We start from the raw sequence: 24,187 nt of genomic DNA on the forward strand, positions 1-24,187 counted from the left end.
CCCAAGGCAGAACGTGCATGAAACCTGTGTAAGAAGCACCTCTACGCATGTCTACACCCTCCTTGCTTTGTTGCAGGATCTCTACCTGGCCAAACTACAGATAAGAGGCACACCCCGAAAATAAACTGACAGCTTTCTATTAGGCACATCCCAGTGTTGATTATTGCTGGGGCTGTCCGTTAGTTTTGAGCCCACCACCCAAGAAGTCCCCCACCACTCAGCAGTACCTCGTTGGCCAACCCGGGCCAGCAAGCGAAGCAGGGGCAGGAGGGTGCTGTGGTCAGGCGGCTCGGTGTGGGCAGCAGCAGTGAGAGCCTGCAGCAGCGCCTCACTGCCCCCTTTGCTGATCACGTAGTGAATTCTCCGGCCAGTCCCTGGGGAAAAGAGGATAGACTCTGCTTAGAGCTTCCCTGCCCTGAGCCACAGCTATCACAAACCCTCACCCAGCATGGAGCACACAAAGCTCCTGTGGCCTTCCAATGGTGTTTTATTGCTATAAACCCAAGGGCATTTGCAGAATTGACCCTGGGTCTCAGGTCCCCCTGGCCTGGAGACACGGCTAATGGCTGCATGGTGAAACCATGGGTTCTGCTTCCTCTTGCTCTGGCAGTCATTATCTTTACAAACCCATGTCCTGCAGAAGTTTTCCATTGTGCACTGAAATGCATTAGAGGGGAATAAGCAGAGACACCAACAGATTTCAAAGGAGCAGAAGGCTCAGTGATCTTTTCTTAGATACTGGAAATTAAAGAAGCAAAGGACTAAAGCTGCAACGGGCTTCTGCCAAATGAAAAGGAATCCTAGGGAAGCTTTGGAGACAGCTTTCAAACAAATCTAGGTCTCCAAAGAAACTACACGCTAATCCTGTGAGCCCTACTGTGTCAACAGTGATCCATGAGTTACTTTGGTAGTGACTTAGGTCTCCATGGTTGGAGGAAGCTGCATGTTCAGCTCCTGGAGGGGAGACTACCTCCTACACTCTGTGTAAGCAATCTTTCCATCTAGCTGAGGAAAAGCACTGCAGGGCTTCAAAAGAGAGGCCCAGCTGGATGGGTGATGTCTGCAGTGGGTCTCCGAGGAGTGGGGAACGCAGGAGGCTCCAGCACTCGCTGATGCAGCCCTCACAGCCTAGCAGCTCAGTTGGGTTGAGAATTGTTTAGCAAATGACATTTTTGAGGTGGATCAGGAAGGAAAAGAAACAACTTTTTTTTTTTTTCAGTTCTTTTGCCAATTCACTTTTTCATGTGGCTCATGCACATGCAACAACATGCCTTCCCTGCAACCCCAAGGTGGAAATGCCTTTTGGGGAGATGCTGAACTCTCCATTAGAGAGCCCCTGTGCTCTAAGGCGGCAGGCTCCTCTCCCTGTCTCACAGCCCTCTCTCCAATGGCACTGGTAAACATTTCTAGTGGTTGATTGCCAGGGATTATGAAAAACCTTGAAACTCACAGGCATCTTTTAAACTAAAAACAATGGAGACTTTCTGTGTCGTTCTTTTTAACTTACTGGAAAAGCTCAGTTTTCTAAACACAAGAGTAAGGACTGCTGATCTATTGGTACAATCCACATTTTGTTCACCTTGCAAACACCTGGCCGAGTTTAGGCAGGTATGAATTCCCTGATCTGTTTGAGGACCCCCTATCTGCCCCTAGCCCACTGGCATTGCCCCAGAGCTTGGCTTCCTTACCCAGAGAGAGCAGGTCAGTGAGGACACTGAGAATATTCAGGATGACATCCCTGTCACAGGAGCTCTGAAATGGAAACACACCAAATTTAGGGATCAATTCAGAACAGTGAACTTCATACTACACGGCTGCAGCGCATCATGCAGTGCAGAGGCACCAAGATCCTTGTTCAGACACTGAGTACTTTTCGTGCCATCTGGCCAGTGAATATGTGGAACCATATTGATAACACATTTTAAAAGCCTCTGACAGACATAATAATCATACCACACAATATTTAATACACAGTAGCATTTCTGCAGAATTTAAATCCAAATTCTAAATTACATCTCTCTTTTGGTTTGGTCTGGCTACCTCAAAGTTGAGGAAATTCTGTATCATACAGAAATGCTGAATGTGAGGTGGTTTTCCGTGACAGCACCCCTTATTACTGGCAGTTGAAGAAGAATATTTTTAAATTATATTAATCTTACTTACAAGAAGATTCCCTGTCTTTGCAGCTTTGCAGCTACAATCACATGGAAGTCTGGAATTTGGGGAGCAGAAAGATGCCCTAAACTTATTTTTAATCAAGACAGAGTAAGCACCACACCTTGGCATCACACATTCCACTTTAGATTCACTTTTAATTTTGCAATAGAGGAAATAAGATATACAGTACTTGAGGAGAAAAAAACACATGATATCTACCATCCGTGTGATACACTAGACCCCTTCTTTAATCCTCTTCCAACCAGATTTCACTTCAGAGACTGAAGAATTAATCACCAGTCTGTATTGCTGTATGAGGGATTTTGATTAAGTGCTAGACCTCTTAGTTTCTGTAGAGACACAACACAACACAATACAAATTTCCAATATAATAGAAAACTTGGATTTGTGTAGTCTTGATCCCGAAGTACCTCAGGTGTTTCACATAAACTATAATGGAATCACTTTATCTCTCATTAAACTATTACAATAGGGTAATATCTTACAAATATACGGCGCCCATATTTCCAAATGTTGAAGTGTATTCTGTATGTATGGGATTGTTTTACCAGCCAAACTGATTCAACTATTCTCTGACATACTTAACATTATGCAACTGAACATTTAAAACAAGGAATTAAGAAGTAACACCTACCAAAATAAACTCTAGAAACAAATATTAGGGAAATCTACTTCAGATCTGTAATAATGACTATTAATGCAAATGGACTTTTCTTTATCCAGTTGATCTCTGCTAAAGTCACAGCATGAGCTGACATGGTGCTGAGGTTCGTGTAGGTAATTAGGGCGCTGCATAACATACCCCTTCCTCTCTTATAGCTGGGGAGGGTATGCACTGAGTGAGACATGGGAATGAAGTGGAAAAAAATGTCAGTCTTTGCAGTCAGAGCAGGTGACTGTCAGCGTGGAGAATCAGGTTTCCACCTCCGTCACAGAATTCATGTAGGATGCTCGACAGCTCCCTTCAACCAAACCTCCTTTGTATTTTCAAATTATGTGTGCCATCTCCTGCATGTGATATCTACATTAATGCTGATGTTTCCTAACTTCTGTATCTTCAACATTATGTATTCTTAGATTTCTTATTTTTTTTTAATCATAATTATAAACAAAACCAACCCCAAATCTCTGAAAATCAGAATTCCCATCATAGTGGTTTTGATCGATACCAGTACTACCAAACTTTAACTGCTTGATAAACATTTCATGCTGGCATAAGTGAGCAACAGGGACAAGAGTATCAGCAGGGGAGCGAGACAAAAGAACAAGATGCAGTCAGGGGAAGGGGAAGGAAGAACGAGGAGTCAGGCAAGGGTGAGAGATTGGAGCAAAGAAGCAGAGAATCACTTCTGAAACAGGGGACTCAGGGGAAGAGGGTTTGTGAGCACTGCTGCCTTTCTAAGGACTTACCTAACTTTTGTTGTTAGCTAAAATCCACAGGAAAAGTGCGTATCTCATCCTCATCTCAGAGCTGGCCCAAGCCCAGAGAGAGAGCCTGCTGTTTCTATTCGTTACTACATTAACTCAACAAGCAGAGATCTCTGCACTGAACATAAAAATTCAGCCCTTTTATGAACCGTGTTGAAATTAAAAGGCTCGGTATGATAGGATTACTGCTTCTTTCAGAGCTAAAACAAACAGAATACATGGCTTCAATGAAATCCAGTAACTCAGTGCACACAGTATTGTCACCCTCATCTTAGAGAAGAGGTCCAAATTCGTGTTACTGGCTCAAGGGACCACACAGAGAGGAAAGTCTGCAGCAGGGTCAGAGCAGTTATAAACACTGTTACTTCTAGGTAACACGTATAGTTCCAGTCATACGTTAATCTTGCTAATTCACGTCTTTGCTTATTAGTCCACAGTCCTGAGCTGTCTCAAGTCTCCCAATAACTTCAGAGCAAAGAAAGAACAATAAGAGCTCTCTTTCCAAGAGTTTCTTGGCGTTTTTTTTAGCATAGGGACTTAATAGTCAGGGGCAGGCTGTCAGATGTGATGAGCACCCACCAAATTTACTGACTCCAGGAACAGTTACTGTTCTCAGCACCTTTTTACATATCAGGGTTGCCTAAATCAGACTGTCTGCTGGTTTTGTCTTGCTGCCTCTCAGTATCCTTTTCCTCTGTAGGTGGATGGATTACACATTAAGGTTTCAGTAATGAAGTCTTCATTGATTTATGCTCCTATTACACTGGGTTGTTTATTTTAACTGATTGGATTGTGGGTTTCCTAAGCCATTAACACAAATAGTGATGACATAAGATATCCTCTGACTTTCCATGTGCTTTATAAAGGGACTCAGGCAAACAAAGAACTTGAGGGGACGTGAAAGATCAACCTTTAAGATGTACAAATTAGAGCTGGGTGATATTGCCAAATGTCTTACCTGAGTACTTACTCTTGCTATTTTAACACTAAACCTCTGACTTTGTTGGTGCCCCATTGTTCCCCTTCCTCCAGTGTACTAGTAAGGAATTGGATGACTTGTGTGTTCGCTGAAACAGTGAATAAACCCCTAGTCCTATTACAAATTCTAACATGTTTCTCACTAGAATTAGTGACACCACTGAATAGTACAGAATACTGCAGAAGAACACAGATCCAATTTATAATAGCACAGCAACACAGAAAAAACAACACTAAAGTTGCTGTTTGCAGTCTTGCAAGATGGCAACTTGCCTGCTGAAAAGAAACAGCTCAGATTTTGACTAATTAGCTAGAGAATTTCAAAATCAAAGAAATTTGGACATTGAAATGTATTCAAAATAATTGTTTAAATTAATACTTATACCAAACTCTTTGTAGATGAATTGCCAACAAATTCATTCATAAAAAATATTCAGTAAATCTTTTTGAACAGTAAGTACAAATGAGAAAATCACAACTTGTGCCTGATCTAAAAAAGATGAATAGAGTAATTTCTTTAATGCAAATTACTTACACAGCTCTGGTTAAAATAAACACATTAGTTATTTTTATTGAAAGACATGTTTGATGGTTCAAGAACAAACCATAAGCGAAGGGAGGAGAACTAAAATTCCTCTTGCTAAATATTTTCCATTCCCGCCAGCACTTATGAATGCTAGATACAACATCTATATGCGCACAGACTAACGAAGATGCATTCATTGTATATAGGCGGAATGAGAGCAGAGAAAACTTCCCAGAGGCTCAAGTCAGATTACAAAATCACCAACCTCCTGCAGGATTCCACTAAAAGGATTTAGAGTTAGAGCCAAATTGTTACCTATTAACAACAGCCTGTAGCCGCCTCTCACGGCTTGCAGCTGGACAAAGGCTAAAGTACCAAAAAACATCACTTAAAATATCAAGCATGGCTGTACTTTTTGGCCGGAGCTCCTCTTACTTCAGCAAAGCCTGCTGTCTTTCTCACCCAGCCGGATGTATCACAGGGCTGAGTTCAGATGCATTTAATCAGCTCCCAGCTGATAGTTCCTCTCTGAGCTTTTTCTGGGAATTAATCCCTGAAACACCGGGGCTTTGGTTAGCTTGGCTGAAGCTCCTCATAGATAAACAGCAGGAGGATGGAGAAAGCCAGGAATAAAAAAATACCCCAGTGCATAGTCATTGATACATTACAGCAAGTGATTAGTTAGTGACATTGGGTTTGGAGGACAACAGCTTGATCCCAAGATCCTTCTGCCTGGCAGCTCAGGTTATTTTGCTGACCTACGACGAAGCAGGGAAGCAGTTCCTGTCTCCTTGTCCTGTTTCTGGGAACATGCCAAGACAAGCTGTTATTTACTCAAGACAAGGTTATAAAACTGCAACTAAACCACAGCAACAGGTAATCTCGTTCTGTCAGGGAAGTCTCCTGGGATGCTTTCCGCAAGATTTGAAGAGCCAACAGAGGTGGGATTTTTCCTGTCCCACCTGAAGGACAGCAGATACCAGTGCAGTCCCCCTTTGTAGCTCTGACTTAAAAGAAAGACTTCCCATAAATTCAGTCTTTGTGTGGCTTTTGGGCTTTCATGTCTTTTGCCCAAAAGCAGGTATTTCTCCAAATGAGACATGCAAACTACTGAGAGTGTGTTTACTGTGAGTCTAAGCATTGCTGCTGAAAAGAGGAGGATGCCCAGAAAGAAATGAAACAGCATTAATTTGTGTGGCACAATATTTACTAATAAATATTTTATTTGAGGAAAGAAATACAAAGCTGTTATTCCACTCACAAAAATAATAAATGCAAAATTAAAGAAGTCACTCCTGGAAGACAATGTATAATATGATTTCTAACAATACTCCTATGAAATTAATTGTTGGATATAGTTTCACAAAGCTGTACTATTGCTTAGAAAAAAAACCAACCAAAACAGGCCTCTTTTTAAAGAAATGCTATCGCTGCACTGGGCTAACAAACTTCCAGACCTGTTTTTTTAAAGAGACTGAGGAATAGGATGTCCATTTCCGTGGGGTTTTTGGTTTGTTTATTTGTTTGTTTGTTTGTTTTTAAATAGCCTGTTTCTAAATAGGGAAGCAGGTGTAATGTGTTCAAAATACATCCTTCTTTCTTCTCCTACCCTTAATAAATTTGCTCACACAAATAGCAGCAGTCAGAAGCCTAACTGTCTGTGTAATGAGACTTGCATCTGCAAGTAAGATTTCCCACTCTCTGCACTCAAAGACTATTGAAGAGAAATCCTGGTGCAAAATTAATACCAGCTAAAATTGAGACTAGGTTAGGGGCCGAGCAGCATTAGTCCTCACTCTCTCCTGAGACCTCTAGAAACTAGGGGGCTGCTAATAATTGTATTAACACTTAAATCAGAGACTCCCCTCCCAACGTTCTGCCGCCAGCGAGGCAGAGGTGCGTACCAGACCCAACTGCTGGGCACAGCCGCTCACTGCTGGCATTATGGATTTGCCAGCTGGATATCTTCTTCCCACAGCTGACTATCCAGTCTCACAATAACTGTGAAGCCAGGTTCAGCGCCTTACGTTCTGTGCCTTGTCAGAGTAAATTGCTTTTTCTAATTTAAGAGGAGCTAAAAATTCATACTTAAATAAGAGAGCAAAATACCCTGGAGAGTTTCTTGTCTGTGTGCTCTCATCCTCAGCCTCAATATTCAGCCAGCTAACTGTGATTTATTCTTGTTGGGAAGTTATTACCAACAGTATTGGATACATGGAGGTTTCAAAAAAAAAAATAAAAATCATTATTTCTGAGGGGAAAGCCCTTTGGTTCAGAGATCAGATTTCACCAGGCAACCTCAGAATAAGGGAGTATCCAAATTAAAGTGATTACAGCCTGAATTTTGTTATTATTGAAGCACTTTGTTACAATACTGCCATCATCCTGCTTTAGCAGGATCCCAAGAAGTTATGGTCCTCTTGCCTCTGCTCCCAAAACAGCTATCCAACCATCCTCAGCACCACCACAGACGTCACCATCCTCTGTGGTAAACAGTAAGTGCATTTCTTTGGACGAACCTGAATATCCTCTCCTCTGGAGTCAGATAGGTCTGAGCAAGCCAGGAAACTCAAAGGAGACCTGGAAGGGAAAGGGGCTATTTAAAGCCTCAGAGAGGAGGACCTTGCTGCTCTGGTAGTGTCCTAAATGACCTCTATAATCCTGCGAGAAAGGCGTTCGCAGCTGCGTGGGATCAGGTAGCCCTCAAACTGTACACAGGGCAGCCAAGGGGCCTCCCAGAGCAAGACACGTGGTCCGACAAGTTCTTTCTCCTGTTCCCAAGCTTTAGAGCCAAGTCCCTCTCACTGGCTCCTGCATGCCCCTGTGAGGCATGGCGAGCACCTTATTTACCCGAGCACCAGCCATTTTCATTCCTGCAGATGCTTAACACCAAGCCAGGTTCTATACATCAACTCAAAGCAGCAATTGTGGATTTTATACCAGGAAATATAGCAAATACTCATAAAAAAGGTCCCTCTCTCTGGCCTGCTGCAGTCAGGTGGGTGGCTTTTTTCATGGCCTGCAGTGACCTGAAGGTATGTTTTTTCTCATCCTTGTTTGCACTTAGATGTGATAACCTGCAACATTTTTTTTCAATAACACACCAGGTCACTGCTGGGTGTAATGATTGCACAGCCTTCCCAATGAGGATCAGCTCGTCCAGGTGACTGGGCAGAAGTTGTGCCTCAAAGCCAAATTCTGTCATGCTGTGGTACAGGGCTTTGGTCCTATTCATTGAACTTCAGGGCTTCTTCTCGAAGGATATGTGCCACGCTCTGTGGGACTGAACTGCTTCAAAGCAGAAATGGGCAAATTCCAAACTTTTATCTGAATGTCTTCAAAGCAGTGAAGGTGTTGAGATGTAACAGCTTGGCCTGAGCTGATCTCTAGCCAAAATAACTTGGTGAATAACATGGTGGAAATCATCTGTGCCAAGGAATCTTACTATATTTAATGCAATAAATTGCACTAACATAACACCTTTCATCACAGGATCACAGATTTCTTCACAAATATTAATTAACACCTGCCCCACTGCATCCCTCATCAAGAAGATCAGATTCATTGTTCCTTATTTTCCTGGTGGGAAATACCTCCCTGTGGTGGGAAATTCACTTAGTCAATACCTAAGAGGATCGGTGGCAGAGCCCAGATAGCTATTCCAATAAAATTAAATAATTCTGTCTGCAGAGAAGTATTATAGCTCTCAATCATGCATACTACCATTTATTTGTGGGGGGTTCAAAGATTTCCTTCCCTGAGATTAGTCTTCTCCCAACTTCCCAGGAGTAAGTGCAGCAGAAAAAACCTATCCATCCCCTGCAATGAATTCTAATGCCAGACAGGGAGAAGAAAGGGCTACTCACCACCACTGGGTCCTAGCCCTATCTATGAAGCTATTCATCCTCGTGCCCAAGGACGAGGGAGATGCTACATTTAATTCAGCAATATAGGAATTAAGAAGCACATAGACCGTGACCCGACCCTTTTCCAAAGGATGTTTTACCTGCTATGTCACAAAGACTCCACGGTGTTTTGCCTAACTTCAGAGCAAGGTTGTTCATCATGTCTGTGCCACACCATTAGTGTGTCACACTAATAAAATATATTTACATCCCGATACCTGCAGGAATCATACCCTGATGAACTGCAATGTCTTGGATACTGTTGGCAAAGTAAATTGCTTCCTTCCTTCCTTCTTTCCTTCTTTCTTTTCTTTCTTTCTTTCTTTTATGCCAGATTTCTATCTATGTTCTCAACGAAAAGATTATCCTTATGCAGAAGTTCCTCCTGATACAAAGTTCCTCTGTGTCACTTGCTCCTGTCACTAATGCATCTCTAATAGAGCAATTACTTTATTATGCAGAACCAGTGGTAAAACACATTGTTATATAACCTTCAAATGCTTCTGTCAAATTGGAAGTTTTAAAAGAATGAGGAAACTTTGAGATAAATCAAAACGTGATATTCTGCAAAAAGCTTTTAGACTTTGAATATTTCTAATGTTCTTTCTGTAATTTCTACTGCAGATAAATTCTCTCAGGTTTCATCTCTTATTTCACAACGTTACATATAACACCTAAAAATTGTGACTGGATTTAATGTTATATCATTCACTTTTTTCCTTTTTTTAATCTATTTTTATTTTAATGCCAAAATTATTCTAGCATGTGTCTTTCACCCTCTCTTAATAAGTTTCTATAAGGCATTAACCATTCTTGCGCAATGATCTCTACACACGTTAGCATCTACTGTTTATTGCTGTTTCTTGGATTTATTCCTATATTTTATATTACTTAAGCTGTTACTGAACTATTTTAAAATCTTAGTGTTTCATTCAAAAGCCACTCTGTTACAGCTACTTAACATAACTGCCACCCAAACTTGATAGGAACGATCTGTATTTTCTGTTCAGCTGTAGGTTGCTCTTCCTCTACTAATGACAAAAGAGCAGCATGAAACATGGTACTTTCTTTGTGAGATTTTATGGGTGTCAGGCCAGAGAACGCTCTGTCTTTCAAAGAAGTAGTATATTTGGGAATTAATAAAGTTTTTTTTCAAGTAATGGCATTTCTCAAAGTACAAGTGAGTCTGGAAGATCCTTGGAAAATTTCCAGAGGTACTTGCTTTTTAATAAAACCACAGATTTTTAATACTATCACAAATGTCAGTATGTGCAGGTGCAAATAAATAGCCATAATGAAGATGATGTTATCCTTGCCTTCTCTGCGATGTTCCTGCTTGGGCTAAGCACGACAAAGCCACAAGAGTCCCTATGTCTACGCTCAGTCTACCCTGGCACTTGCCTAGAATAACACTCTGTTCAGTCTGGGCTTCTCTCTATATTCCAGTGCTAACGTGCCCATTTGCTACATATTAGTCTGACATCGACCTGTACAGGCTGAAGAAAAGGATCACTATAAAGTACATTCTGGTTTAGAAAAACACCAGTCCTTTCTCTAGCCAAGATAAGTGTCCTTATGTGTCAATCTACCACACTTTCAAAAGTGCTTTCTGGAACAGCAATGAAAATGCCTTTAATCAATCAACACTTAATAATGATGATTGAGGTATGGGTAGTGGAGACAAACTGCTAATAACTATTGTTAGTCACAGCTTATTTTCTTAAGAGAGAGAACCTGAAAGAGAAAATGATGAACCTATTTTTCCCATCCAGTCTAAGTGAAAAATCAAACAGCAAACGAGACTTGGCATCCATAATGAATAGCAAACTCTGTTTCAAAATTCTAATGATTCAAAGTATTATTACTAGTAATGTAAAGCAGAACATCTGTCTAACTGCATTGCTGAGATCCATCTGTCTAGTTCTAAACAGCAATCTCTTAAAAGCAAAGCTCTCAGTTCTCTGAAAAGGCTGCCAAGTTTTTAAAAGGTATGAGAGGGGTATGTCGTTTTCCATCCAGAAGGTAACAAAGCTTTTCATTATCTTTAGTCTACATGCTGTGCAAGCCACGCAGCAGCAGCAGCAAGCCAATGCCACCATGTTAAAGGAAGACATGTTTGGGGCTTTATTCAGCCCTTGTTACTTCAGTTCAGTAGTTCAGAAGAACTTGCAAACTAAGTGCTGGTCAGTCAAGCTAAAAGGCACTTTATTAGCTCAGTGAATGAGCTCACTGCTGCGTTTGTGCTTCAGGAAAACGTGACAGGAGTTAAATTTAAATATAGGAGCTCACTCTCCTCCCAGAGACTCCTGAGCTGAGATCTACACTAATGTAGACCAGGGACATTGCAAAGTGAGAGATGAATGAGAGCTCTTATGCCTACTGGCGCCTTTCTCCATGCAGCAAGACTATAGGGCTTCTGAAGCAGAGCAAACTTCAGCACTTGCTGTGCCCATGGGTGCCCGAGGGGCAGCACTGACCCAGCACATCCTGACCCAGGAGGCAAGGGGCACGGTGTCCCCTCATGTGCCATCCTCTACACACTGTTCACCTTCAGTCTACTGAGATCCCCTGTGGACTTCACCGAATCAAACTCCATGGGCTGTCTCTCCTGAGACACTCTCACACGGGAAAAGGCTGAACATATGACAGCACGACTCTTATGAAAAGAGGGGACCTTCAGCATGAGCCACATATTCCTCTGCTGCTGGTACAGCAATGGGGAAGGACCTCCAAGCTCTGCAAGACCCATATGTGTCTCACTGAGATCTGAGCAACAGAGTCTTGATGTTATGGTAGACTGATCTCTGAAAGAAAGGTGAATTCTTCAGTGAATACCCAGTAGATTTGGTTTATGTCAGAGTCTACCTCTGATGCCTGCATCCATCACCAGCATGGAGAGACCACCAAAAAGTAGTTGTTGTGTCCTATTTTATTTAAGCATGTTCTCATGGAGACCTGTTGGTGTAACAGTGCTCCGCAGGCTTTGTTAGGACACAGCAGGGGAACTCAGCTATGAAGATTTCCATCTGTTTGATCAGACAGGCCCTCAGACAACACTTTTTAGGCAAAACCCTCCAGAGTTTGCAGTCAGTGAGATACACCTGCTGCTGCGGGAGCTTTTGAAACAAACCGCTAATAAGCATAGTTTTCATCTAAAAGAGCAAGTCATTTCAATGCATCTCTGCTTCCAGCTGTCCCCTTGAAATCCCTATGCATTATGGGGAGCTCAAATGACCTAAGCCCTATTGGAAGAGAGATTGTGAAAGAAAACGAGAGCCAGGCATGTGTTCTCTTTCTCATTTGTCATCTCCGGCTCTCTCCCCCACTTGCAGAACTTTAGCATGGGGCAAGAGGCCCCTCAAATGCAGGAGATTTTCCCAAAGAGGAGGCCAGATAAATCAGGGCAGTAGTGCTAACCTCTCCAGAAACTGTCTCCATGTGGATGGCACTGGTTTATTCCTGGAAAAATGGAGGGTCGAAAGAGGCAGTTCAGTTTGTTCCTCTGACTTCATCAGATCAGCATTTTAATCATAGGGAAAGGTCAGGTGGACCATGCTCCCTCCTCCCCTCCTTTGCAGTGCAGACAGGTGGGCATTCACCATGCCAAGCCAACTGCTTATGGAAGGATCTCTTTCGCTCCCTGTCACGCTCCTGCTTGCCAGGTTAATCCTGAATAAAATGGAGGGCCAACCTTATCTTCACTTTAAATCTGCTGCTTTGGCCTTTTGGCAGGAATCACATAAAAAAAACAGAGGATGGCAGAGAATGACAGGCATTGCGCTGATTTCACCGAGGCTGCATGAGTGTTGTCTGCTCATGGAGTCAATTATTCCACCCTTTGATTTGGGAAACATCGTGAAGTAAAACTCCCTTTGCCCTAACTTGACAGATGAGTTTTATCTCCATTTACTGACCAGATGGAGAAATCTGGAGGTACAGACATTAAATGAGTTTGATAGAGGGAGTTTGTAACAGTCCTGAGAATAAAGCCCAGGACTCCTGCTTTAGCTGTCAATACACCATCATTGTCTCTTTTGAAAGGGAGGGAAAAGGTAGCAGAGTGCAGTGAAGCAGATGGGCCCAGGGGAGAAAAGTCTGTCTGTGTTTAATACAGGGATCAAATTTCCATTGGGCCCAGTGGGAAACCTCTGCCTGTAAATTGCACTGAAAATTAATGTGCATAAAAGGCTTCACAGTAGTTGATTGCAGTAAAACACAATGCTGTGGTGCTTCCATGGCTCTAGTGTCAGAAAAATGTATGTTTCGGTTTCAAAGCATCCCTTGTTGAAAGGGGGAAAAAAGCCAAGATGTATTTGGTAGAGTAGTTATTTCTCCCATAGGACACTTCCATGTCAGAATTACTCAATTTTCTAATAAGAATCATCATGAAAGTTTTGCTGTTCTCATTAATTCCACCTCAACCTACAGCACCTTTTGAAAATAAGGCTGTGTTCTTCCAGGAGAACAGATCATAAGAAGAAAAAACCCAACCTTGTTCTCTAAAACCCCTAAGGGAAGGAGGTTTAGCTTTGCCCAGGGAATTTCTTGTCAAGCAGATGTTATTCTATCAATTAATAGCTGGTCTAAAACATTTACTCTTTTGTGTACCTTAGTAGTGCCTGTAGGGAGAAGGGTCTCATTATCTTTGTCCTCTCTAGAAGACATCTTATGAAATCAATGACAAATTCTTGACTTCTGAAACCTTGATTTCTTTATAATATGGTAGGTTCCCACTCAGTAAAACAAAGGCCATAACAGTGCGACAGATCAAAAGCAAGTACTAAATCATGGATATAAATGTGGTATGTTTTCATTGACCTGTGGAGGAGAATGATCTTATTTTAAAGAGGCATTCTTCATTACATTATACTTTCCTTCCCAAAAATGTACTAAAATAAATTGTTTCCCCTGTGTGAAAAGGCAAAAGTTCCAGTTCTTGGAAATTTGAATCTCCGCCTGAAGAATGCACCTATACTATATTTGGGTCAACTTCTCACAAAGTGGAATCAATCAGAAAAAAACAGTTTGTTTGTTTGTTTGTTTGTTTTTTAATTATAACAGAAAATGACTACAAATATTTGAGGGTGGTTTGGACTCATGTCCAATTAAACTGTCTTTTCTGAAATTAAATTGTCTCTTCTAAAACTGCAGCACAGCAGTGCTTTCTGTTGCACGCATAGCTTCCAGCATTGCAGGCACTGATGACCCACCAGTATGTCAACTGAGCTGCACAATTTAGTTATACAAGAACACACCATACAGTTTCCCTCTAACGCTCATTCCTCACCTCCTGCAGGAAACTCAGTTTTGTCAACGGGGAGAAGGGAGACTGTGTGGTGAGATTGCTTTGAACTGTTCTAGGTCTCCCTAGAGAAAGTTGTAGCTTCCTCTTAAGGAGCTTGTCTCACCAATTTCCAGGCGCATTCCCCACAATCCCCTGGGGACTGAAATCAGTCTGGTTTGCCCGAGAATCACAGCTCCTCATCCCTTCCTGCAGAGATGAGCAGCAAGCCCGGCACACAGAACAACCCCGGCTCATGGATCAGCACTTCTATCCTATGGCCCATCGGGCCCTGTAGGCAAACAGGTGCAAATAGACTATCTGTGAGACAAGTGCTTATTAAAAGAACAGGGAAAGTCAATAGGGAATTATTTTATATCCTGGTCTGTTGAGAAGAACATAGTCACGGGGCTGGAGTCTGGCAGAGGCCATTGACATATGTGGGCACATGGTATGTCTATGGATTTAGGATTTTCAAAGACATGTGAAAGCCTGAGGTTCTAAGGTGTCCATACATCAACCCTAACATACACAGAAAAGGGCCACCTCTCCCCAGGAGTGTGGCTCGCTCCACAAGGAGCTACCAGCAAACACTACCTTACTTCTACACTTCCCACTGACTCCTCCTGGAGCCCTGCCAAAGGAGGGGCTTTTACCTTCACTTCCAGAGGCATAAATCTCCCCAGATTTCATCTCAAGAGCAATGATGATACGTATTACCTATCCTAGCACAAACAGTAACGATCACGCAGAGGCAGCGTCCCTATGATACCAACAACTCCAGGATCAATTTTCAACCCTGCTATCCCAGACCAAGTGACACAAAATTCCACCCAATCTCTTAAATTCCTGGTACATTTATGAAATGTTTTTGTTTCTGTTAACGTACATCAGTAAACTCTCTGCTGGTGTCAACAGACACTGCTAAAGTTAACCATTATCAGCCCACATGTTTTTCAATGCAAGTAACTTTACTGCTCTTTTTGCTAAATGTAATGTAATGTAACAGACTTTAATTCAAAGATGTCAATGGACATATTTTCCACCACAGACTTTTTTTTTCCCGTTATAGATAAAGACTGGACCAATGCATTGAACAGAAAAATGTGTTGAAAAGATCTCTGAGTCATTACAACAAAATGCAGCATAATACACTGAAAATAAGATTACACTATACAAAGAAACACAAGCAAGATCTATTGAAGCAAACACCTCTCTGTATGAAAACATCTCTTTCATATATTTCACAGAGGAAAATTATTGAAGCCTGAGAAAAGGAGAAGGCAGAAATTTTCCATTGACATAAAAATATTGATGTAATATAGAAATATATCTGTAAGTATACGAAACACCTATGGAAGCTAGATAACCACCAATAATTATTCTTAACTTACAAATAAATAAGCAGATGCATCTGAATATATTTTTATACTGTATGTGAAAGGTAAGTATTTTAACAAATGCATATACCTCCTGACGCAATTTAGTTTAATGTGTGTTTGTGTCTATAATGCAGCAGTTGTACAAAAATGCACAACATAAAGCTGCTTGACATGGTATAATGTGCCATTATATTACATCCAAACAGTCTAAGTTAAACAGCCTGGCCATGAGTGCAAAGTCAGGCCCTCAACAGCTAAGAAGCACCAGTTTTAAAGTGTTCATGTTGTTTCATCTGGATGCCTGGAGTAACTGCATTTTTAAACTTCATGACAACTTGTTTTATTTCACAAAACCTCTGCTTCAGGATGAACAGTGCCTGCTGCCTAGAAAATCACCCCATATAGCTTTTTGTCATCATCATTTAGCATGTGGTTCTGTGCATTATTTATTGCGCGGAATCCAAGCACTGCACTGAAAACAAACTATTAATTTACTCCTCAATTTTTTTTGACTGTGTTGTCACCAGAACTTCAGGTATTTTTTTTCCAGTGTTCATTGCCTGATTTCTCAAACACTGTTGTGAGGCATGGTGGGATTATTAGCCATTTTACACATGATTAACTCAGATGCAGAGGGTTATAATCCGTTTCTCCAGACCAGCATTCAACTGATTTAGCAACAAGGCTATCCTGCTGCATTTGCATTTCTGCAGCAAGGGAGAAAGGGGTCGTCAGGAACATTCATGACACAATCTCCTTTGTCCTCAAAGCACAAGCCATCCTAGGCAAGGATGAGGGACAACAGAAGACAGACTGAAGCCCACTTTCCTTGGTCCACAGGGAAATTTCTGCTCAGACTCGGATTGCAACACACTCTTGTTCAGCCCAGTCATAGTTGCTGCTGCTCTAATCAGTCTCTGTGTACATTTTGCACCTCGAGGTCCTGAATTCTCATTAATTCAGTCACAGGAAATTCTGGAGAGCCCAACTGGAGGCGTTTTCAGAGGAGCTGGCAGTGTGCACAGAGAAACAGCTGCGACGAGCCCAGGGACAGAGAGTGAAATTCTGGTCCCCGCTCGGCCGGTGAAAGGGTTTAAGTGGAGTCCAAGACATGCCCCAGCTTCCCCCGGGGGCTTTTAGTGTTCTGCACTGATTCACAAGAGCACCAAACCTTGATATTTATTCTGTGGCCTGGTAGGAATTTGGGGTTAATGCATGGATGCTAACCGCCTTTCTTCTTTCTTGCTTAGCAGTGCCCCATGGTGGTGAGCCAGGAATTGTAGGGAAGAGCTCTGGGTTACCTTTAGGTTCTCCTTGTACAGGGAGGAAAAGACAGTTGAGGTGGAAAGAACAAGCGGTGGCCCTCAAAGTTGTGGTGGTGGCTTGAACTTCCTCTGTAGGATTGTTTGCAGAGAATTATTCCTTTTCCTCCACAGTTAAAGCAGAAAACAGGCTCATGCAGCCTAAGAGGCATTGGCAGTAGAGACAGGGAAGTGCTGCTGGAGCACTCATTGTTTCCCTGCAAAGGGTTTCCCCTCGAACCCCGTAGCCGAGTGTCTCACTGCCTTAACTGCACTACTTTTGCTGCTCCAAAGATAGAATATTTTTTGTAAGGAATAGGAGGACACTAAGTCCACTGCTGTTCACTTTAGGTACAACAATCTCAGTAAAACTCAGTTAATGAACCACATAAAAATGGCCATCTGGTTTTGAGATGATTTTTGTTCCCTCTCAGGGTATTCCACTAAGCCCTGCCTGCCAAGCTGCCTCCCAAAACCACAGATCCAAGCTTCGAGCTCCTCCATCCCCAACCCAAACCAGTGGGCATTCTGCTTGCTGAGCAGTTCTTGGGATTTTTGCATCTATTTTGCTCAAAGCCAGGAATCTCAGCAGCTCTGCTGACAGAATAAGTGCAAGGATGCAGAGCAGACAAAAGCGTTTTGCAAAATGCGTTTATATTCATTGCCAGTGGAGCGGCATAGATACCTTCCCACTTGTCTTTAGGATAACAATAGAACTGCCTTGTCAGCCCGCCAGCAAAACAGCTCGAAAGCGGCAGCGCAAAGGAGCGGAGAGGTCCAAGTTAGCAAACAGTGGAACCTGTATCTGTTCCCTGCTGGGCACCATCACTGTTCAGAGAGGAATCCCGTCACACAAACAACATCCTCCATCGATACACAAGATCTTCACCTTTTTCCTTTTGAAGCACAGCATTTGGGAACCTGCGCAGTCCAACACAGTAGGACACAGTTTGAGCCAAAGATCTGCCAACAGCCCCAGGGGCTGCCAGCTTTGCAGAATATGTGAACGGGCACTGTGGCTTCGGGAAGCATGTGAAAACCATACAGAGAGCCAACAGGAAATCTGGGATTCCTCAGGCAACACAATGTACACTGCTATGGAATAAGGAGTTGTTCTCAGGGGCAACCAAAGCAGGCTCACGTCTGGGCCTGGCAAGCGAGAAAGACAGCAGGGAGAAAGCAGTGGAAGAATCAAAATGCTTCTTATTTAGCTAACTGGTTAGAGGATGGAGTGAGCTGAGGGTCAGGACACCCAGCAGTAGGAACTAGGATGCTCTACAATCTCAAGGGATTCAATAGACTGTGGCACAATGGAAGGTGCTGTCTTAAGTTTTCTGTTGTTCTGCTTAGCAACTAACAGCTGTTTTTAACTAACACCCAGATATGTCCTCCTGGCATTAAAATAAACAAGAGATCTAATCCCAAATCTCTCTGGGATCTTGCATTAGGGAGGCTGCCTGTAAAACAGGATGTCAGACTTTTTTCCATGGTTGTAAACCGTACATGCGGAGGATGTTTATTTCTGCTATGCTGTGGCCAGGGAGTAGGATGAAGAGTAGTAATCAGTCCAGCCTTGGTCTAGGTACTGCACTCCCTGTCCATGTGTGAAAGACAGAGCAGAGCTGGATGTGAGGTGAGGAGGTCAATGTCACGCAGTAAGAACTGGGAACAGAATGGGGAAACACTCTCCAAGCCAGAGGGACAAGAACTGATAATTGTAGGAGCACGTTGGAGGGGGACAGTCAAGAAGAGAGAGCGAAGAAGAAGGTAACAGGGTTAGAAGCAAAATGAGAAACTACAGTAAATTCCTAAGAGCTCAGCTCTGCCATACTGACAAAAAAAAAAAAAAACCAAAAAAAAAAAAAAACATGAGAAAGGGAGAGGTTTTTCTTAAATCAGAAATTCACATTTTAAAGCTGCACCTTGTAAGCAATGAAGCACTTTTTACCTAGAGATCTGAAATGTCACGCCTTCCCTGCAGTGACATTTTGGTGACAAAATGCAGCTGCGCTTTGAAAGCAGTTTTTGCTTCTCACCTTGTCACTTTTCAGAACATCTGTAATATGTTGTGCTTTCAGGGGTTTGAGCTGTCTTTGGAGGATCATGCTCCTTCGCTGCACTGGGAACAGTTTTGAAGAGCTCAGAAACCAAATGTGTTTCTTCCCTCGACTAGAGCAGGAGTTCAGTTACAATGTGCACATTCTTCTGGTTTTGTTCTGCATGAAACCATCCTTATCAAAGCCCGAGAGTAGGAGTAAAAGAGTCTATGCCAGGAGGAGATGGGGTAGATTATTCCTTTGGCTGAAGGTGATAGACCCTATCTCAGGTGGAGACATTCCTCCAACTGAGAATAATAATCTGTGCTGGCGATTGGAAGTGTGGTAGAGGTTTAGCCCTGTGTGAGTGACCGAAGGAGAAAGGATGTTTTCATTCTGAGGTTCATAAAGACTGGCTTGGTGGCTGAATGTTCCCTCAGTCTTCACCTGAAAGCTTTCTGCATACAAAGCAATGTTATGTGCTAACATAAATTAAAAATACACAGTATTATCCTGCAGAATACCTGCTGTATGCAGCAGACATGTTCTTCATGCCCAATAAAAAAATATGAACCAGTACTGACAATCCAGCACGACACAAAACCAAAGCAACCATGTTTTGGACAGCTGTTTCAGAAAATAACGAAGTGTGAAGAGATATTATTGGCAAATGCAAACATCAACAAAAGTTATTATTTCCCAGGCCAGTCCTTTCCAACTGTGACAAGTAAAGGTCTTTTTTATTACCTGTTTTTTGTAGCACAGAGAGGTGATGGTGTTGCAGTATGCTGGTAATGTTTTGGCAAGAGGTAGGGGAAGGAGGAGAATCAGAACATACCAGCATTGTAATTGTCATCAACCGCTTACTTTCTGTCCTCTAGCACTCAAACCTCTGCATCTAGTTGAAGATACAACAAGAAAGCCTTTTGCCCTTCTCTAAGTGAATGCAGAATTTTTGGAAACAAGGGTTCTGTACCAAGGTTAGATTTTATAATATTGGGGATGAATGCTCTGCTACCTTGCAATTTTACCAATACCACCACCTATTTCACTTGCAGTGTTCCTGACTATTTCTAGTCTAGCCCTCTATGTAGGTTTGTCAATGAATCACATACCTGATTTTAAGCTACAGCTTCCAATTTAATCCTAGGCCTTGTCCAGCTCTGCTCCCAGATTTTACAGAGAGCACCAGGATTGTTATTGTTAGACAGCATAAAAAAAATGCAGATGTATACTCAGCTCACAATTATCCAAAGTAATAGCGAGAAGGCTACAACTTGGATACAGCAAGAAAACTAGCACAAAACATATTAAATAAGCTGTAAGAACATAGGGGCAGGCAAGTTACACTGCCAAAAAAAAGGAACAATAGGACAATTTGCTACAGTTTGCCAGTTTACCTGCAGAACTCACTGCCACAGGGTACCACAGAGGGCAAACCAGGGTTTGACAATGATACGAGAAATGAAAGTTGTTGACAGTTACATAAGCTTGGATAAAAATGTCAAGGCTGATCAGCCCCCACAACTATAGTTTTGAAGCCAATTACGTATCATGGGGTTTTATAACCTTCCCTACACACTTGCAGCTGGTCACAGAAACCTTCTGAGACAGGGGTGGGAGGCATGGATCCTCGGACTCATCCAGGAGGGTAAGTCTGTTTTACATACCCTATCTCTTATTTTCTGTTTCTGCAATGTGTGAGGTTTTGCCAACACACATAGCAATCAGAGGATGCTGCTGCCTCAGATGTACAACTCCTGTCGCCGTGGGGCTCTGACCCACATCAGTACAGCTGCAGGCAGGGGCTCAGGGCACCTGAGAGGTACAGACAACTGGCATTTCACCATAGCTCTCTAAAAGCTGCTTTTTATGAAAGCACCTTGTCTTGGCAAAGCAATTCCCACCCACCCCGTATGACAAAACGATGGCTCATGAAAGCACGGGTTCCCTCCCAAAACACACACTCCATTTCATATGGTAGCTCACGCCTCAGCTTAGACATCTTCTCCTGCAAGACCGGGAGGAGCGCATCCATGCTGAGGGAAAACAGAACCAAGGGGGTTGCGTACAGGCAGAGGAAAAGATAGCTCTCCTTCATCCCGTGGCCGAGCTTGTCCAACAAGTATGACCCTGGCCTGGGACACTTCCCTTCCCTCTGCTCCTCCAGAGCATTTACTGAGCACACCCAACGCCAGTGCCTTGCCAGTCTCAGCCTCAAGAGTTTTTGTCACTTCCCTGCGAGTGCTTAAGGGTCCTGGTGAAGACAATTTGACAGGGAGGAACTGGCTGCTCCCAGGCAGATCTGTTTACCCGTCCCCCTCAGCCCTTGGAGCAGTGGCGTGCGCTGCTGGGGCTCGCCTAGCTTGCAGACTGACAGCGCTGTCAGGTCCCATTCATTGCAAAGCAGCCGATTCCTCACACCTCCCTCGCTCCCCCGCTGAACGCAGCAAGATCTTGGGAGCCGAGACTCTGCCCTCAGACGGGGCTCAGTGATTGATGCATCGCGGTAATTGCTGGCATTCATCTCCGAATAGTGAAACTTCATTTCATAAAAGGCTTTTTAGGGTGGGAGGTGCAGGTCAGGACTCCTTCACGCTGATGCTTTTAGAGACAAGCCAGCAGGGAGCTCATACCAGCAACCTCAGCCCAACAAGTCGCTGCTGGTGAATTAAAGAGGAAAACAAGCCCAAGCGTCTCTCTTATTAGTTCAATCTGTTCTTACCTGGAGGGTGGAGAGAAGGACTTGCAAGCCACTGGCTTCTTGTTCTGCCATGCTGCTCCCCACTCACACTCCCTGTTTCTAGCAGCAGATGCAATGCAGCTAGACAGCAAAGCTGCCAACTTGCCTTGCTGCTGCCCCTGTGCCGTTTAAGAAACGAAGAAGCTAAACACAGATCCCCAGACACACGCACACTGCTACCACCAATAATCACAGCAATGCAACTCTAGACCTCAGCAGGAGAGATAAATGTACCCCCCTCCCTCCCAGCTCTCCCACTGTGACGAGAAGATTAATTCCTATATAAAGAATCCTAGGGATTAAGTAAAGTGCTCAGGAAAGGTCTGGGTGCTTGGTGTGCGGCAGGGGGAGTGTGGGGAGGGTGGCAATAGCAACAAGAAAGCAGAAGAGCTACAAACCTCAAAGAAAGCCAGGGAGAAGGGAGGGAGCACGCTGGCTGCCTGACAGGCATTCCCAGCTGACCTGCTGATCCGTTCCAGACCCTGCGTGGACTCGTCTCCCTTTGACTCCGTTCCAGGGAAATTGGAGACATGGGGAAGGCAGAGCGAGCAAGAGAGATGCCCTCGGTCTTAACGAGTGCTGACAACGAACGGAAGATACACCCGGCATGAGAGACAGGTGGAGCAGGTTCGCCGAGGCTCGCGGAGGGTTTTTGGCTTCCAACCCCGGTGCTTGTCCCAAGTCACAGCTGCTACGGCCACAGGCAGCGTCCTAGTGAGTGGCCACGGGGCAGGGAGCACTGACAGAGGGGCATCTCATGGCTGCACAGCAAAGGCCAGGAGGAAAGCCACCTCTGCAAAGAGCAGTTTGGAGAAGAACTTGCTCCAAGGGCCACCACAGTGATTCACACATGCCTCTCTTTCTATATAAGTATAGTAACTCAGAGCCTAGTTCACTCCCTGGAGCACAAGCCATGCTGTAGTACAGTTGTAGTTGTAGCTCGAATTCCTAGGAGGGCACAGAGTCCACTTTTAGCTTCAGCGGAATGATATCAAAGGACTTGGTAAGTAAGGAGGAGCAGGTAAAGAAACTGAGTAGAGGTTTAGATGAGGATTTTCCAGTGCAATGTTTTCAATGGAAATTGTCAGTTAGTCCGACGCTAACATTTTTCCAGGGATGCAGCCATTTCACTTCAGCCTTCTTAACATCAGAATGGCATTTTTGGTCCAGAGACACATCACTCCAGGGTGGTTCAAAGGCTGACAGTGGAGACAATTACTTGATATGCAGAAGACAAAGGTTAGATCTTATCTTCCTAATTTGGGGACATTAATGTCAGTCTTTTACCTCTCAAATAAGTACTTTATCCTGGTGTGGGACTTTTTGGTCCCTGCAGTAGGGGCTTTTCCACTTTGAATGAATGACTAAGGATTTTTGAAGCAGTAACATGAACCTTGGTCTCTGGGCACCAGGCAGAGGCTTACAGGACTTAGTACCACACCAAGACATGCTAGACAGCCAAGGTGTGCACAGTTTTCTTTGCTGATGTCAATGAAGCAATCACAGACTGGAGATAAAACCCTAAACTTCTAAGAAGCAGTTAAATTAAGAATAAAAAGCTCCACTCTTTGCCAAGGACTATTTGCATGTGATGACCCTGCAGAACCTTAATTGATCAAGTGCTTTAGGCAAATGGTAAGACAAATCCTCCCCAGCTCAGCCCAGCAATGTGTGAACAAGTGGCACAAGCATGACATTCCTTGGTTTCTGTGTGTGCCAGGGTCCCAAGATGTCAATACCAAGTTATAAAATAAACCAGATTAAAATACCTTTGCCTTAATTATGGAGACACAGCAGTCCATTCAGAAAGAATGCCATGAGGACCATTGATTGATGGAAAAGATGCTCTACAGACAACTAGGCAGAATAAGAAAAGAAGGTGTATGTACTCCTTTCCTATGGAAATTCAGGTTCAGTGATTTTAGCATTCTTTAGAAAATGTTTGATTTCAATTAAAAAAATATCTGCCATACTCCATGAAATACCATATTTTAGATAGAGAGCTGGTGTTCTGCCCTTAGAGCACAGAATTTTTGGCCATTTTGGGTGAGCTCTATGGGTATTAAAAAATTGACTGTTCAGGAAGTACACAGAGGAGTCTATCCATCCCTCCCTTGCAAAAAGATTCCTCCTAAAGGCAACGGAAACATCCAATGCCAGTCTTAAATTCTCCAAGAGTTAACACACTTGATGAATGACATTGAGGCCAGGCTTTGGGATTTTTTCACATCAGCAGGACTCAGTAAAATCTAATAACAGACCATATATAAGTAGGGGAGAGAACCAAGGGAATGCAGGTACAGTGTCCTCAAATGGGCTGGGAAAGAGGAAGGTGGGTAATAGGTTTTATGAGAAGTGCCAACACACTATGTCTTTCTCAAATTAGTACACTGACAGAAAATGACTTCAGAGCTAATTAGAAGCTGTTT

General features: G+C 43.2%; 1 protein-coding gene across 1 annotated transcript in view; it reads right to left on the reverse strand.

Annotated features, from left to right (window-relative positions):
- AGBL1 (AGBL carboxypeptidase 1) overlaps positions 1 to 21,791 on the reverse strand; it is a gene marked incomplete at its 5' end in the record, with an annotated part of 291,273 nt that extends 269,482 nt beyond the window's left edge. Inside the window, 3 exons of the mRNA XM_082488796.1 lie at positions 228 to 374; positions 1,689 to 1,752; positions 21,741 to 21,791. Coding sequence (XP_082344922.1) covers positions 228 to 374; positions 1,689 to 1,752; positions 21,741 to 21,791 — 262 coding nt within the window. The remainder of the gene's footprint in view (positions 1 to 227; positions 375 to 1,688; positions 1,753 to 21,740) is intronic.
- Between the last annotated feature and the right edge of the window lie 2,396 nt (positions 21,792 to 24,187).

This window comes from Vanellus vanellus, assembly GCF_965231255.1.
Source record: "Vanellus vanellus genome assembly, chromosome: 11".
In the NCBI taxonomy this organism is placed as follows: Eukaryota; Metazoa; Chordata; class Aves; order Charadriiformes; family Charadriidae; genus Vanellus; species Vanellus vanellus.